General features: G+C 40.2%; 3 protein-coding genes across 3 annotated transcripts; 2 read left to right on the top strand and 1 right to left on the bottom strand. All coding sequences in view use genetic code 11, as the record gives it.

Moving 5' to 3' along the window:
- Positions 1–1,494: 1,494 nt before the first annotated feature.
- EGR_05732 (Cell division protein kinase) lies at positions 1,495–5,004 on the top strand (the record flags this gene model as incomplete). The annotated part of the gene is made up of 9 exons (XM_024494981.1): positions 1,495–1,520; positions 1,653–1,856; positions 1,889–2,305; positions 2,338–2,496; positions 3,192–3,719; positions 3,754–3,915; positions 4,052–4,246; positions 4,280–4,411; positions 4,443–5,004. The coding sequence occupies 9 exons, from the start codon at positions 1,495–1,497 to the stop codon at positions 5,002–5,004; spliced, it is 2,385 nt and encodes a 794-aa protein (XP_024350574.1).
- A 2,378-nt stretch (positions 5,005–7,382) lies between these two features.
- Positions 7,383–7,832, top strand: EGR_05733 (TM2 domain-containing protein; the record flags this gene model as incomplete). The annotated part of the gene is made up of 1 exon (XM_024494982.1): positions 7,383–7,832. One exon carries the CDS (start codon positions 7,383–7,385, stop codon positions 7,830–7,832), a length of 450 nt encoding a protein of 149 aa, XP_024350575.1.
- Positions 7,833–8,590: 758 nt separating this feature from the next.
- EGR_05734 (Putative deoxyribonuclease TATDN1) lies at positions 8,591–11,958 on the bottom strand (the record flags this gene model as incomplete). The annotated part of the gene is made up of 6 exons (XM_024494983.1): positions 8,591–8,875; positions 8,955–9,225; positions 9,259–9,457; positions 9,491–9,613; positions 11,674–11,783; positions 11,912–11,958. The coding sequence occupies 6 exons, from the start codon at positions 11,956–11,958 to the stop codon at positions 8,591–8,593; spliced, it is 1,035 nt and encodes a 344-aa protein (XP_024350576.1).
- Positions 11,959–18,507: the final 6,549 nt, after the last annotated feature.

Genomic DNA, 18,507 nt, shown 5'->3' on the forward strand with positions numbered 1-18,507 from the left:
CAAATTTCCAACGTCACATGAGAACACCTACGGCTGTCGCATATCAGACAAAAGATACATTATGACAAACAAAGCCAGTTCAACGTTTACCGAAAAGGCGATATCGCAAGTTCCATTATCCTTGCCGCAAAGATGTATTTCGTGCAATAAAGATCGTCTAACCGATAAACTACCTCATCTGCAATACACAACTCCGTACTCATCCAATCACAGCCCACGAGAAATATGATATGTTAATCCTGACCACGTGAATGGGCGGACATCTTTAATCTCTAGGGTTGAAACGAACTCTGAATCACTTCGGTAGCTTACATACCCCCACCAATGTTAAAATATAGGATACCATCATCTACGAATCCATCTCGTTCCATGAATGCTAAACCAGGAGTGGCAGAATCATTTGCAATTAATTCACTGCTAATTATCATCTTAAAAGTAATAGGTTTTGGTAATATTCTATTTTTTAGTTTTGAGCAGCAGCTGAGAGAATAAAAATGGATGCCATATAATTGCATATTATAATGTAAGCAAACAAACTGACGCAATGCAGAACAATAAACATTTTTTGGACTGCTGTCACTGCACTGACCCAAGATTAGGTCTGTAGTGCCAGTTACTAGTACATTCACGTAACTATGACAGCGAGCGACAAATGTTGAGGGCGAGGTTATAATAATGTACATTATGGCCCTTGCCACCAACACAATTTGTAGTACTGGAAAACTGAAAGGGCTATAAAAGACTATTTCCGGTGGTACTTAATAACGTGATCTTTCAAACAATAAAACATAGTATCAGGAAATGCAATGTGTTGCAGATGAATGGGACACTAGCAAACCATCCGGCTGGAAAAAGTCAAGCATACTAGAGATTCGCTGTACCAAGAACTTAAGTGATTCCTGAGGTGAAACAAATGCTGATCGACTTTGAACCTTCATTAACTGTAAGCTCCTATCATGCTTCACGAATAAGTTGTGTTCCTTTTACCCAAACTTCAAGGGTGTGAATCCAGAGGTAAAAGAAACGAGAAATACCTTAAATATAATTAACTGATGATAGGTAAACAAGTGGATGAGCATGAAATAGAAAAAAATCGGAGTTGGGGACTGACTGGATAACATGAATTCAAGCAATCAAGGCAAAACAATGTAAATGCTCAAAGTAGTGATAGTTTCTTGCGGAAAGCTTTTAGGTAACACCAAAAAACCGACAGCACATTCTGCAATTTTTAAGAGGAAAACAAATAAAGCTACTGTTCGCATTTTGCCATTTTAGCTTATTGATTTAATTAAAACACAGTTTTCCAGTAAACTAATGCAACATCCACTTACACAAAACGAAAACCGAAACATAATTTTATCTTGAAACAGCATTGTTGGTCATTGGGATATAATTGTTGTTATTAAATCAATAATTCTAGGTAATTATTGCCCCGTATTTAGTACTTTACAAACCAACTAAAAACGCCAAGTTGTTTTAAGTGGCGCCTTTTGCATGTTGTCTCTGAGTATTTCGAATTGGTGGCTCGGGTCTTCTTGAGATGTACGTTCTTCGTACTTTGTGTCTTATTTATTTGATTAGGCCAAGGAATAATCGTTATGATGATTACTGTGACAGGCAACTGAAATTTACAACTGATCGATCTTGTATAGGGGGTCTTATAAGGATTATTATGACTATGACGACCTTCCGAGGCATTCCGGTCACTCAAACTCATCCCACAAATCAAAAACTTCCACTCATCGTCACAGGGATTACGAAGAAACGCATCTTTCAAAACGACGGACTCATAAGCGGCGATCTTCTGAGGAATGGAATGATGACCTCGCTCACTATGAGGAAGACTCACCCAAAAGGTAATTAGGCCTGGATTAATCATTTGGCGTAGGTCCAGGAAAAATCGCTCCAAGAACGGTCATCATGGTCGAAAGGATGGCTATTCTCGTGATAGATCCCCGGATTGTACTGACATAAGTACTTATAAGTTCCAGGCTAGCATTATGTCGGAGCTGACGAAACACCCAAACTTCAAAGAACGGCATAGCAAAACTCGACAGACCCAGAAGTCATCCAAGGATGAGGAGAGCGAACGGCTTAATGGGTCATCTTCACCTAGGAAGCATGAAGAACACGTCCCATTAGAACAAATACAATTACCCCCTGAACCAAAACACAAGCATGAAACTGACAGTCAGGACCCTGGCTCTTATGCGGTTAGCCCTAAGCGTACTGAATATGTTTCAACGACTTTGGTTCCTCGCTCTCATTCAAGTAAACAGGCCGTCCAGCAGGTTTCATATCACAAGTAGGCATTATATAATCTATGGTGACTTGCAGATCAAGAGAGTCTGTGAGACGGCAAACGCTAGTTGATTTACCGCTTCCTCCGGGGTTCAGTGCGTCCAGTGTGACTGATCTTTCGCGGACGCCTCTAGCAAACGCACAAGTACCTGCGACGAAGCAATCCCTCAGACATTCCATATCACACAGACCAAAGTAAGCCCTGAAATCCTCATTTTGAAATTGCAGAATATTTAACATTGATCTTTATTTTTAAGAATCGCATTTGAGGGATTTAGTGTGAGCAAAAACGTGTCACTGAGGAGTCGATTAGCAGAAATTCACACAACAGGAAATTCTACAAATTGTTTGCTTCGATACTGGTAGTTCGTAAATTAAAAAATTGCAATTATAACAACTGATCAACCAGTAGACATATGGTCTAAGGTACTCTCAAGCAACCTTATGGAGGTTGATCTGCTGATTAGTTCCATAATGTGGTTTGGCGGTTAGAGACAAAAAGGGTGACATTTTGTCTCCTGCCCTCTAAATCTTTCTATTTAGGCAGAATCGTGTTGTGTTTTCGTGGTGTGCGACAGGGAGCTTGTTAATTAACGTTAACCGCTTGTTTAACATTGGTCAAACCTCAATATCTCGGAACTTGATAGTCTTACGCGCAGTTCTTTATCTTGTTTTTGGTAGATGCTAGTCAATCTACTTGCTTTTGTAGTGTTTTTTTTTTCAAGAAGGTAGTTTGCATCTAGTAAACCACGTATTTCATTCCAACATCTAGAATGCTTTTATGCAAGTACTTTTCCATTCTGATATGCTGTATTTTATGCGATCAAGCATGCTGTCACGATGGTAACATGTACAGTATGCCACCACTACTCATTGTTTGCACCTTTCAGGATCTGCGAACTCCGCAGTAAAACACGAAACAATCTGACTTGGGGAGAACGCTCAGTTAGTGCTTTTGAGACCTTGGAGCAAGTCGGTGAGGGGACTTACGGTCATGTCTATCGCGCCCGTGATTGCTTAACTGGTGAGATTAAAGCGTTGAAAAAAGTTCGTCTTGAGAACGAGCGTGAAGGATTTCCGATAACGGCTGTGCGGGAAATCAAAATACTTCGTCAACTAAGGCATGAAAATATTGTCAACCTCTGCGAAATAGTCACCGACAAGGACAATCCGACAGACTTCAAAAAGGACAAAGGTATGCTAGTCGAGATCTTACCGATTTCCTCAGGTGCCTTTTTCCTCGTTTTCGACTACATGGATCATGATCTGTACGGTCTCCTGGCTTCGGGGGTGGTAACTTTTTCCGAAGTGCAGGTGGCGTCATTGATGAAGCAGTTAATGCTCGGTATTAACTACTGCCACAGCAAGAATTTCCTTCATCGCGATATAAAGTGTTCCAATATTTTGATTAATAACAAGTATGGATGCTTTTGTTTTGCTAATACTTATCAGAGGGCAACTGAAGTTAGCCGACTTCGGATTAGCCCGCCTTTACTTTGCTGATGATAAGGAGCGACCATACACGAATAAGGTTATCACACTCTGGTATCGGCCACCAGAATTACTCCTAGGGGAAGAACGCTACGGTCCTGCTGTTGATATCTGGTCATGTGGGTGAGTCAAGCATTGGTTAAAACAGCAGTAGCTTAGCCGATTGCGTTAGTAGAGCTGTTCTTAACTTTGCACGAAACCTTTGATTAGGGAGTGGTCTGTTGAAATTTGACGAAGCAAGATGTGCGCTTTCTTTCAGTTGCATTCTGGGTGAGTTATTTACACTCAAACCCATGTTTGCTGCCAATGAGGAGATGGAGCAGCTTCAAATCATTTCACGCACTTGTGGATGTCCCGATCCTCAGACTTGGCACGGTGTAGAGCGCCTTCCCATGTTTGCTACGTTTCGACCAAAATATCCATACAAGCGTCGCATAAGGCAGGATTATTCTTAGTAAGTTAGATTTTAATGATTAAGCTTTTTTAGCCTTCCCCCGATGGCACTTGATTTACTTGATTCAATGTTGAGTCTTGATCCACGGAAGCGCTGTAGCGCTAGAGAAGCTCTTGAATCGCCCTGGCTGAAAAATATTGAGCCATCGAAGATCCCTCCTCCAAAGTAAGGCTCCTTCTTTAGTTTTCAGTCGTAGGGTACCCGAAAAGCTTCATTGTCATGAAATGTGGAGCAAAAAGCGCAGAAAGGATATGCTGCAACATAGGCAAGAAATGAAGGCCCGAAAACTCGGTATTGAATCCAGAGAGTCCGGCCAGTCTCAGCAACTACAATCATCTACTGCTGGATCGACACTGCAAAGCACTGAGTTGCCTTCGAAGAACTCAACCTCTATACATTCATCCTCAACAGGAACTGTGGAAGTGATTACAGATGCGGCCTCCTCGGACAAACCACCACTATCAAGCACAGAGCTACTCGAGGATTTGGCTTCTGCACTCAAAACAAGCACCCCCGAAAAACTACTATCAGATGCACTCAAATTGGATCCAAGCATTATGGAAGTATTTCAATCCCTCCTTGGAACCGTTGAGTCTGGAGAAAACACCTCTGCTGAGACCACGTCCACTATCCTTTCACTCTTGACTGAGTTTGCCTCAAACGCTGGCTCGATGCAGGATAGCAATGACGCATCTATCCAAACCACACTCCCGCTTGAACAACCTCCATCGGATAGTCACAGTGGTAAGACCCTTTAGTTGTGATGGCAACAGTCTGCGTCGGCATCGGAAATAGCGCTTATGTAATTCAACGACTAATCCATCTGTATAGCACTGTGTATTGATGTTTTTGATTAGTTGCTGTATTATAGTCACCTTTCACCCTCTTGTAAATATTCACTCTGAACGCGTAAATGCCAATGTCTTTCTTTCGCCAAGAATCTTTTACACAAACATTGTTTCGTTTGGTTTTATGTGAGGTAACTCGGTTTGGAGCCACAATGGTTGCCTTGAAATAGGGAGTATAACGAATGCCTATTTTTGATCCTGGTTTCAGTCGAGGAATGCTAAAGTGGAATTTACGATATCGGTGCTACTACGTATAGGTAACCCGTCGATTTTGCAAGTCTGGCCCTCGCTTTGTGTGGGCTGACAGGATCGGCGAATTGTACGTAGAAGGGGTCGGGGAAATCGCGATTGCCTTTGAGTTTCAAAGAAAGGGCATTCTACGGAACTTATTATTGTACCAAAGACTCACTGGAGATATGTCAAGTTCACAGTCTTCCATTCTAGTGCCCGGAGGCAACTGTATGATGTACTCGTATGCGTTTGGACGCTTTCGTATTCGATTGAGTTGCCAGTGCGGCTGTGGTTTAATTTCCTCTATCAGTTTATTACCCTGGTTGTTTTCAACATTGGATAGAAAGACAGGTGGGTGAGCGCAGATTTTGCCTTTCGTCACAGTTGGTGGATAAATGGCAAAGTCTGCTGAAGAAAATTCTTTGTATTTGAGGGATTCGAGCATCATAGCATCGCCTCCACGTGGTTGGTTAGACCATTCAGTAGTAAATTTCGGTAGGCTCCCACGCTCTTCTATTCTGTCGCCTTCTTGAGTTAGGATATTTTTCTCGCGCTGTAGATAAAGTATTATTAGTGCAATAAGTTGGTCCACATCTAGGGACTGATCCGCAGTGTTGAAATTATCATTTGTAAAATTATACTGCTCAAAGACGGATGGGTGCATTGCAATGGATACTGTTTCCTCTAAAATGGAACACGCAATCTAAGCTCGTCAGTTAAAACTAGCACCTGTATCGACCGTATATACACCCCCACAATAAAAAGGGATAGGATCTATGCTTGATTTAGGAGCATCAATTAAGTTCCATTCACATATATTTATAAAAATTGGTCGACCTTCCTAAACATATGCTTGGTAAGCAAAAATACTTTTAAAGTGCATTTTTGGAAACCTCGACACCGAGGTCTACTGAGGGGTGAAGGCCTCAATTTCATTTGCTCTGACACAAACTTCTGGTAGCCACTAGGATCGGAAAGGGCCATTTCATCCAGCATCTTCCAGATATTATCGGCACAAGCCAAATACGACATTTTAAGACGTGCGAACGCGCAGAGTTTGAGTCGTTTGGTTAATTAAAAAGCATTATTGAATGTTACTCAGTAAATAATCGTATTAATACCTTTTAGCATATATTCCTGTATGGTAGCAAAAATTATGCGTTTATTTTTGCCTTTAAAAAGCCAGATAATTTTTTAGGCAGCTAAATATACAAAGATAACGCCACAGGTTTTCCTTTTAGTCGTACAGCAACATGGCAAATGTGTATTTCCGGGTACGGAAAGACCAAAGCGACTTTAAAATATTCTGATAGTAAGGATGCTAAAAGAATTTTCAATCTCTTGAGGAGCCGATTCCTATATGGTCATTCGCGGAGCAGAACAAGCTATCAGTGCACTGCACAAAATTTTCGAAACAATATGCTTATTAGTTACTGCAAACGAACGGCGTAAAAGTATTGCAAGTTTAATGATGTTGTTAAGATCAGCGTGTTTAGAATCAATGTACTATCAAAGTGGCACATCATCATTTTAATAGGTTAAAAATACCAAGTAATAAATCTTTTCTCTGTATATTCGATACAAACTTATGTATTAATTAAGTTTTTGGGAGCCGACCTCTAAATAGTTACTGCAAGAAAATTTTGACTATGGAAGCGTAGTTTTTTAAAGAAATTTTTTTGAACATAGGGTGTATAAGTTGTTTATATCGACTACATTTGCCCACAATATGACAATTTCTTTGGGCTGTTTGGATATGCGATTTGCGGGGGCGCATGAACTCTTCGTTTAATTATTTATAGGAAAATCAAGTAAGCTTTGTACGTTGTCGAAACTTTCAGCGCTGCAGTTTAACGTCAGCGTATTCTGTCTTTTTTACATTTATTTTGTTGCTTTAGTTCTCAAGCGAATTACTCCCAATTTCTATGTTGTTCCCTTTCTATATTATTTCCATTTCCCTGCCATTATACGCATGCCATTTATGCTCTGATGTCAGCCCTGACAGTTTAAAATGCGAATTCAATTCCACTTGTCGTTATGGGCGAGCCGTTAACGTCATGTGTCGGAGTGTGTCGAATGCCTCCGACTCCATCCATTTTTGCAAGACCATCTGCCGTTACTGCCACCAATTGACAGAAAAGTCGGATTTCTCTTGCAAACCACCTTCCAGTGAGTGTACACAACCGGGTGTTGCACGCAGTTATTACGTCGCCCAGTGTCATGCTAGTCCCACAGTTGTCTGCATGGGTCATCGAGAATTCCTGCGGATGCTTCCGTGTGTCCAAGAATCGGGCAAGAGTTATGGCATTACAGTTATATTGAGTCTGTTTTTGGGAGGTCTCGGTGCAGATCGTTTCTATCTGGGTATGTGGAGAGAGGGCCTTGGAAAGTTGTTTACCTTTGGTGGACTTGGAGTGTGGAGCGTTATTGACTTCATTCTTGTCGTTGTCGGATATATCTGTCCACCTGACGACATAACTTATTGGAGTAATGCACTGCCTATGTAATTGGTAAATCTACTTTTTACATGACTATTGTATGCATTTTGATGATTTTATCTACGGGAATGGAATGATAATGCGTCAATGCATTTATTACTTATTCTCTGGAATATATGTACAGTATTGCACTATGATACCGAAAGGATATAATCGTTTCTGCAAAGGAATAGACGGCCCCACGGAACTCCACCCCCTCAGATCGCTCAAAAATCCCAGAATTGGTTTTTTATTTCGCGTTACGATGCTGAAAGTTGTAGCACTTTTGCCCTTGAGCTACCTTTCGCAGGTCTAAGAGCCTATAGCGACACAGGAATTTGACTCATCATGAGAACGCGTAACATTCTTTAGATTCCTTAATGGATTTCCGTTCCGGTACGTCGGTGACGAAGCCAAGCCAAAATTACTGCAACATGCAGCATTCACATCACCCTCAGATTAACACGGATTGCCCTGAAAGGCTGATTGGTAAGCCCAATGAGGGATGCTTCCTCACTTTACTAGCAACATATCTTGCTATCGTTGTCTGTGAGTGATTATGGAGGATAAGCAATTTCCTCAGTAGGTGCAACATTGTATTTTTTTAAGACGATATTAATTGTGGTATTGGGACTTGAGTTTGCCATGTTCATATAGTGGTACTTCTTAGACTCGACCCACAATATTTATAACATACTGTTAAGCGTAAAGAGGAAACGGGACATAAACGGACTCATCCACTTCCACTATATCAAAAGATGTTTCAATAGTTTAAGAATATTATTTCACTACCTAGCCAATAGACCAGGAAAGACCCTCAGGGTATTTTCATAGGCTGCGTAGGCTAAGTCGTCCGGCAACTGCCCTCTGGCACCCGCCACCACTTCCAGCACCTGCACGATGTTGGCTGGCTCGTTTCGTCCGGCAACCATGCGTCCAGATTCCCACTTATTGGGCTTATTCTTAGCAAACTTTGTTACCACGTGCTGGAAACCTGCGTGTGTGGGTCGAATTTCGCACCAGGGTGCATCTGTCTCCAACAGAATCTTCTCAGAAGGAACCGATGCGACGACCTACGGTCAGAGATTGCAAACCGTGGTAAGAGTAATGAGCCTTTGCAACAGACTGGTTTGCTTGGATTTAGAGGTGTACCTCCAAGTTACGTTCAGTTTTCAAACTACAGCCATTGAATCCAATGTGGAATCCAAGCTCAATTATAGCCTTTGCTTGTTCTTCAGTTCCATCAAAGGTGTGCACCACCCCATGGATAGGGCCGCATTGCTCTATGTGTTTTTGAATGCCACTGATCAGATCCTCAAAAGCATTGCGACAATGTAGAAATAAAGGAAGTTTGGTTTCAGAGGCAAGATTCAGCTGTTTTCGAAAGCATGGTAACTGAATGTCTTTGGGACAAAAGTGCACTCTATAAATGAATTTGAAGTTAGGCGAAAGCTACCTGTCGTAGTCCAGACCGCATTCGCCAATAGCGACCACACGAGACCCGGCTTCAAAAACACGGTTTTTAAGTTCTTGATAGTATTGGTCAAAATCTGCGGCGAATTCCTGACATCTTGTTGGGTGGCAACCAACCGTGTAGTAGAGGCGTGGATCAGTGCAACAGAGTGCCTTGGCGCCTACAATATCTCCTCTGCATCCTGCTTATTTAAACAATAAAGAGCAACGCTAACCGGCCGTCACTATTATCTTCTCCATCCCAAGGCTGAACGCACGCGACAGCACCTGATCAAGGTCCGGCGCGTGTTTTTGCGATCCGTTGTAAATCCCCGAGAACATACTATCCGTAAGATTTGCTCCAATATCAATGAATTTTCTCATCGACAATTATGAGATCTGAACAGAGCACAAACTATCTCCGAGTATTGGCATGAACTAGATTTGCACCTCTCGAACATGACCCAAAGATCCTAATGCAGACCAGAATGTGAGGCAATGAAGCCCTATGCTGCATAATATGATGTGAAGCCTGTCCTTTTCCGAGCACAATTTAGAATGATTCGACGAGGCACCCGAAGTTGCTTATCGTAATCGCCTGTGCACAATTTCGAGAGATAGATGCACCTAGCCCGTTGGCCATTATCTGTTAAAATGCAAGTGTGTCGCACTCACCCACAACGAAAATCTTACGATAGTTCGAATTGACGCACTGCCCTCAACGAAGATAAAATACACATAGGGATGGGTATCGACGATGAGCACACCATCGAGTTTTGCCGTCGAAAGGGACGTCTCGTTAAGGAAAGATGAGAGATTGCTATGGCAGTCATTTCAACTAGTAACATTTTGAGAGGTTTCCACAATCATATTTGTTTTAAGAGCAGCACGAAGCTTGTACTAAAATAAATCTACCTCGGGTATCAAACTGAGCAGGATAAAAATTTACTAGAATGGTGAGTGCAACTTAATAGTCCACAGCAAGAAAGTAGTAGGCTCAGATAAATGCGCGCAGTAGATAAAAGTAGCGCATAGTGGAGCAGGGTAATACCACCATGAAGGTGAGAATGGAATAAGCGGTCCACGCGATGAATACGGGTAAAGGTAACGATTATCGTAGTTTATCACGGAATGCAGGTGCAAGTTGGAACAGTTTCATTGATAGAGTGCACCATGAAGCATGGGTATAAGTAACTAGAATAGGCTACAAAGGTTTGTCGAGAACATTCCTGAGAGACGTTGAAAAACACTGGAATGGCGAACGGGACAGTTAAAATTATAACATTAGGCTACAGTCCAGCAAAGTGCTCGAGTTATCAATACCTATAATCGGCAAATTTTACTGCAATAGGCATCTGCTTGGATCGAGTGATCGCAGTTCAAAATGCCCGAAATAATGACTGAGGGAGGAACAAGGTGCACGTATAAACCTGCTAAGAAGCATGACAATGGAATGAAAAAGGAAAAAATACACCGTATAAAGAGCAATCAGCAACAGGACAGCTGTGATTCTATTACGCAATTTTTAACTCTACATGCAGCCAATCTCAGCGTACTAGACGAGATGGGTTATCAGGAGGCTTTATTTCAAAAAACAACCACACGAACAAATTTGCGGAAAGAAAGGGTTGGAGCTTTCATTGTCATCATGGTTTTCATGGGCGGGACGTAAGTTTCGTACTAAAGCATGAAAATAATTATAAGCACACGAATTTCACAATTTCGGGATTTGTTAAAATGTACTCAAGGCAGAAACCAAGAATGAGAACCAGCACACTACTAAGCATTTTCCAATAGCACCATGGTAAATGAAGTGACAAACACCCAGACGGATGAGATACGGCGTTGGCATGCTGGGGCCTGTCGATTCGGTTGTAGTATTGACAAAACCAGTTTCCGTTCCTTTAGGCCTTTCGCTACTCAACATTTAATGTAAACCCATTACAGTCGATTACTATGTATTGCCCCCTCCAGTAGATTTGTGCAGCTGAAATCCTGCCAGCCCGAGGGTTCCCTAGACCAATAGACACGTTTTATTCTTCCGGAATATCACGCCTAAACTTTTAATCCTATTTAGGAACACACATTCATTTCGGATACCAACACTGTTATTCCCCCTTGGTGAACAAATGAATGCGTACAAATGGCATTAAACCAAGTTCTGTTGCAGAGAGCAGCTAAGATTCCAAACTGTTTTCGGCAAGGAGAACGCGGCATCGTGCTCTGTGGCAGGCAATTTAAGCTAAAGTTAAAACTTAGGCACCCACCGATGCACGCCATAAATTTCCTCCGAGTGAAATCATTTCAATTGATAGGTCCACATCAAAATGGAACTGGTATAGATTCTTCGCAAGAACCTATTGCACCGAAATCAAAGACATGTAAATAGATGAAGGAGCATTGCAGATGGAAACCAAACCCACTCGATAATTCTCCTTTTCTGATACGGAACGCTTGACATCCCTCAGTCGAAACCGATGTACCTCAGAGAAGAGACCGCAGCTTTTCTTTTGAAGCCCACAGATACGTCTGCCATGTATTCAAGAGTCAAATGGAGATTGTAAGAGAAAACTACTACTCAGATGAGATTAGCGGTGCCATTTGTCATGGTTAAGTCATCTCCAAATTCAACCCACTACAAAACAGACTTACAGTACCGTTTGGGATATGCTGCGCGGTAAATACCAAAAATACTAATGTCCATTTGATCGAGATCGGGGACCGAAGACGTAAATGCCGTTCACACAACTGACAACAATGACAGCCGTGTGAGCCGAACCACGCATTACCAACTAGTTCTGCGTTGGCTAATTTGTAACCTTTGCCGTTAAAATTAAGCGTTAAAACACTTTAGGCAAGATGACATTAGGCGATTTCTTAAAGGAGATTTTTCTCTTCTGATACAAATAAGGGGCAAATCTTTGTGATAGATGCGCAACTCAACGCAAAGTTAAGGGCATTATAAGGAGTAACAAAGAACCTTATTAAACTACGCATTTGCAAATCCGATGAGATGATTTTGTGCTAATGTGCAAAATATGAACAAACAAATAGGCATTGGAATTTTTGCCTGATGCGACGAAATTCCGTCTTGACTACTTGGCTGTAGTAAAGACATATGAAATTTTTTCCGAAGTTACCCTTAGTGCCTAACATTTGCCTCACATCTTGTCACACTAGAATAGGGTCTCCTAACAGCACAATTTCCATTGATTCTCTCTTCTACACCCAACTTTACGCCCATGGATAGAGGATGAGTAGGGGGCCCATCTTACGGTTGTGTGGTACAAAGGAGCTTAGCAGATTATTAAAGTTTAGGAAAGAGTTCAACTCCTCCCTAGGGGTCAACGGCATCCGCTCAACCGCAAGGCTAATGAAAACTTGACCCCTTTCTACCAAAAATGTATTTTCAAGTAAACATATACTACAGGATAGTATAATCCACGCGTAAGATTTGTGCTTAAATAGCAAATTCATTAAATTAAATTGTGAGTTTTGCCACCGAATCAATACACTTTTCAGACTTTCCGTTGCGAAATCTGTTTTTATCCTTTACAATTGGTTTTGTCACCTTCCAAACAACGGCAGAGACAAATTTTGTGCCCATTTCACCGTGGGCGCAACACTTTCCTTCAATTACTTTCTAATTAAAATATTTAATCAATTTTAGAAATAACTACTCGAGAAAATGAGGGTGGGACAACCAAAAGCTCTCAATTCTACGGGTGCTTTTGCAGCGCATTAATTATTCATTTAAAACTCAATTTTATTAACGGGTCGCTTAGTGGTTCCGCTATTGTACCGTCTACGAGCGGCCTGACCTTCGGGTCGTGCCAGCTGTTTCAGTCCCTCCCGTATGCCGATAATACATATTCTGCCCGGGTATCATGTTTTATTTCGTCTTCGGTGAGGGCTCTGGGTGGCACGCTTACCCCTTTAGTTTTTATTATGCAGTCATCGCTAAAATCGCAATCAGCCAAAACAGTCCAGCAGGGCATGAGCAAAAGCCTACAGAAGGCCCCGCAGGCCACTAATATGTCCCGAAGACCACGTCACGCAGTGGAAGTACAACCTGCAGGGACTTGCGTACTTGCGCAACTAAAAGACAGTTAAATAAAACAATTCAGCAATCGAACATCAAACCGGATGTACTAATGCTTTTCACTTTACACTGAATGAATTCCAATGACAGTAGATTTCTCCTGTGAATTTTTAGCTTTAGCTTTATTCACAATGATTTCCGTAGAAGTTTTGGTAAACGTTTTCGCTAATAACTAACCACAAATCTGTAATAATTATACCTTCCGAGAATCATTTATGGGGAGTTTCGCCTTATAGCCCAATACTCATTTACAAAAAAACAAACTCATCACTAGCTTAGACTTTGCTGGCATGATAGTACCTGTCAATTTTGCCCTAGTTATTAACTTGTAGTTTCCTTACATAAGCCTTGATTTGATAATTTCGTCTAGGCACGATCAAAATTCACACCTTTACTGAACAAATTGGTGTCCGCCAGAGGGTCATTCCAGGCCTCCAACATTTCCGTACTTCATTAGGGCAGCATGCTCAACCATGTGTCTTTCTGATTGAAGTGATTTTCCATTGTTCTTACAAGTTGAAATTGAAAGATCAAAATGCAGATTTGGGCTTTTAATGTAAATAAATGGTCAACTCTTCGCCACACCTTTTTAAATCCAACTAAGTGCTGATAAGTGTTCCAAACTAAGTGTTAAGCAATCGCCCACAACATTATTACCCCCCATTCGAATAAAGTGAGAATTTGGTCACTTTAGAACCGGAGCGACTAAATATCCCGCGCACAGTGGCAGTAGATTTTCTCATGCTACAATACGGGAAATTCCAATTAGTCTTACCTAATGATTTTGAACGAATTTATGCAAGTCAAACTTGAAATCGAATTGCCATCTAACCCACTAAATGGATGAATGTCAACTAACTTCCCTCAACTTGTTACACTCAACTAATGCGGAGCCAAACGAGTCGATAGAAATGCTGCATTTGGCAAATTATTTATTGTGGTCACGAATTGAGAATGCCTTATATAAAATACAATGCGTGAGAATACGTTCTGTTGTATGTATAAAGCAGAAATGACGGAGACAACAGGCATCTCATACCCCCATCACTACCCCCAATAATTTTCAAACTCATTTGTCCTTAAGGGAAAAAACTGATCTCGGAATCATTCGTTTAGAATTATTAATCAGGTGCATCTGTTTCATTTCTTTTGCGTAATTCCGTTATTCCGCAAATTTTATCATTTTCTTGCATTTCAGCATACATCTGACCAACACATTTAATTCGTTCCAAAAATACGCAAGTGTAGTATATTATATTTAAAAACCACTCAAGGCGCTTCATCTGCTAACTCAAGGTTAATCCTTTCATGATCATCAGAAAGGAAGAATTTCGTAAGCTATGCGGGTACAATGGCTTTCCTGCATTTACCAGGAAGAACCATTCCACCAAAGGTAAAGTGGATTAGTTCTGGTTAAACAATATCATCAGTTTTTTTCGTTTTTTTTCCCATAACCTTCAATGAGCCGGTCTTTTCAAAGCATCTTACAGCCAAAAACATTCAGGCTTGGCTGCAGTGTAGCGTCATACAAGTCACGTAAACAAGGAATGCACTTCCGAAGTAATATCTAAGGTACTAAAAGAACCACCTGTAAAAAGATGGATTCACTATATTTTGTTTTCATAGGACTAAAGAAATTGCGCATTTGGCAACAAGAACAAGGATGTTTGGTGAAGCAAATTAAGCGCGAAAATACTGCCTTCATATGAAGTGATTTAAGCAAATTTTGCATTCGGTGAACCAGCCACAATACCATAAGAGATCCTACTCATCCTGTCTTGCCTTCTTGACCATTAACTCTCAGCTTCACAATGGAATTCAAAGGTGGATTTCTGGCAAAAACAAGATTAGTTAACTTGGTTTACTATTGATGTAGCAGTACCAAGGAGTGGGGGGACTTAAACTCAGAACTTGACAACAGAAACAGTAGTAAGACGTTAGCGTAAAAAGGGAACCAACTCTGGCTTGCATTTGTCCACCAAAGTGGCCGTAAATTCGACTGAGAGTAGGTGAAAGCATTCAAACATCATGTCAATAGGCATTCAGGAATTACAATCGGAGCTGCAGACTTCTTTAACCAAAATGGGTTGCCCCTGACATAAGATGGGCAGTAAATTTAAGATCACTGTTTGGCAGTACGGCGGGGATGTAGTGAGGTTTGTTTTGAAATGAATTAGCATACATTTTCCTAAAATAAATTGAATGCGATGGCGAACTGGAAGTTTAGAAGTAAAGCAGGAAATTAAACTATAAAATCAAATTAATGAAGAAAGCGTTGCAATTATCTCACGGTTAGTCTACTGTAATGTTCATCAATATGACGAAAGGGGACTCGAATCTTGGTGCTACATATTAGATGTTGGGAGTTGCAGAGGTCGTTGATAAGAAATTTTGTTTTTGAAATTCCAAAACCAATTCGCTATAACCTTACTTTTTCATAAAAATCGGTGGCAAAGTCGGATGATACAATTCACAGCACTTTAACCACTAAAGATGCGTACAAAGAGGAATTTTCTCATTTGACCGGAAATTTTTCAGGGTAAAAGTGTGTCGCGGTGCTTTGGGTTTACGTTTTCTCCTTTACTCTGTGGTGCCAAATAATCTGCATCCGGCTGATGGCATAGACGGAATGTCGCAAAATTACTCCGAAAATAGGGGGTGTTTGCAATCTAAAGCGGAGAACTTGTGAAAAGATAATCACTGCTTAATTTAAAAATTTGGTAATGTTTGCACTGAAAGTGCATGTAGCTGTGATTAACTCACTATTTCACAAATTCACTACGGTTGAACTGCTTTTATGGTGTTCAAAAATCACCCTTTTTAAAGAATGTCATTTGCAAAATTTGTTACATCTCGTTGATTTATGAATATTTTAATCAGTACGCAAGCAGAGTTTTGTGTTTCTTTGTATTATCACTAAATATAGATTAACAGACTTGCTTGTGGGGATTCTGGTGAACAGTGAATGGGCGCAGTACTGACTGCCAAACCTTTGTTAACTGCAGATTTATGTGTAAAGTGGTCATATAAGTTTTGGTAAATGTTAAACAGACAAACCGAGTGTATTTCTATCAAGACTGCCATTTATCCAATTTTAAGAAATCTAGCCGTGAAAATGCAGAAACGCCCTGAATAAAACAACCACTATTTTAGTTTAAAAACAGTCCTCAAAACTAATAGCCCATAAGTATTAACTACCTGTTTTAGAAGTGATACGGTTAAATTTAAATGGCTTAATTTTACCCATTAAGGATACTACGACTTTAAATCGACACCTTTTGATTTGAAAGTAGTAGTCACGTTTGAAAAATTGTTTTTCAATAGATCCAGATGATATATTGGCAGTATTTCTAAGTCGATAGTTCTTTTATACGATTTAATATTATAAAACCAAACATGAAACCCTCCTTGATGAGTTTACAGCCGAATATTCAAATATCATACCCAAAGTTATGCAGTGCTACTACTCACTTCTGAATGAGTTAGTCTGTCTTTAAGCTCCATTGCATGATGAAGCTTAAAAAGTTCTTTGTGATTTATGTATCAGCCGTTAACTTCACTAGTATTGTTTCGAATTCGGCTATTGAGAATGCTATACTAAAATACGAACCCTGTCCTCAATAATATTCACGAATAAAACTGGAGATGAGTAATATCCCGTTAGTGTGAATCATACAAACAGCTATTTTTTGGCACTAGTGCTAAAAAACTCCAGGTAAAATGCCGGGACTGTCGTAATGCATATCCAAACTGCCAAAATACATCTACCAGATTTTTGCATTATTTGACGCCAAAAATAATACTATTCAGATTGACTCCGCTCGCCTACAAAACTATCTGAGACAAAGAGTTGAAATTGTGAGGGCGCAGTGGCATTTGATCCTCAAAATGTTAATGATTAAAGAATAGCTCTTCTTATTTTTTTTAGCTGAATAAAAGGAGCAGAAGCAAAGGTACATTGTAGGGGAATGTTTCCTTCAAATGCCAGTTGACAACTTGTCTTTTAGATATTTATTTTAAAATTGAGGTGCATTTGCCACCAATATATGAGTACGCCTGCTTAGGGTAAACTCAATACCTTGTACAGATGAACAGTATGTTTAACCACCAGACACGAATGTCCGTAAAGGACAGAATACTGCAAGAAGCGATTTGAAGTATTGGCAAAACTTCCGTAGTTCTAAAATAATTTGTTATGGTGCCATAGTATCACTACAAATGCCAAACATTTGCGTTTTCAAGTGAATATTTTTAGATCTGCAGAAATCCACGGAAACCTTGGAAACATTATGAAGGAAAAGAAAAGCTTTAGGCTTCTTTATATGTAGCCTAATGATAAACGCTTCGAACGTTTGCTCTATGTAACAAAAAAGCATCAGGTCACGATTAGCCATGTGGCTGTTATTAGGGCGGTGATAATTTCAGTAAAAAGAGGTATCAAAATTAGACGACGCATGGGCATCCTCCGTACAGTAATTATTTCACTTTTTACGAAGGAGGCAAATCGGGTCTGTGCTTAAAAGTTGAAAAGTTTCACCATCCCAAATCAGAAGCTTAAAACCAGTGGAATTTTTTGGTGTGTGCACAGGTAGGATTTTTCGCATGATCATTGTCATGGGCTTGTTTTTTGCTCTGAATCACAGTAGTAGGCATTAAGAGCGTGAAACCACTATTTACGGATTCAAAAAAAAAGTATTTTATATCCCGAATCAATATGAGAACTAGGTATTTAAAACTCTACTGTACAAACACTAATTACAAAATAACTAGGCATACCAGCATATGATATTTGGATGTTTTTATAATGGATATTTCTGCAATTTAGCAAGCCGGTAACTGCGATGCCTTGGAAATATCAAAGAAGGTAAATTTGGTGAGCGTAATCGAAACTTCTCATTAAAGACGGATAATTAATAATGAAGTAAAGTGAGGGTAATCTATTGCGACAGCTTTTGTGGATGTTTTTATAAAATACATTTCCCAGGTTAATATGCAAATGGCCAAAATATTTCCCATGGCTAGCGTATTTGATAAAATCGTTCAGTAATTCGCAAAACTTGCTAGAACACACCTTTTTACCTAATTCAATACATAGTATTTCAGTTATCATTATAAGAATATTATTATACAATTCGACATGGAAACAGAACT

This window comes from Echinococcus granulosus (genome assembly GCF_000524195.1).
Source record: "Echinococcus granulosus chromosome Unknown EG_S00045, whole genome shotgun sequence".
Lineage (NCBI taxonomy): Eukaryota > Metazoa > Platyhelminthes > Cestoda > Cyclophyllidea > Taeniidae > Echinococcus > Echinococcus granulosus.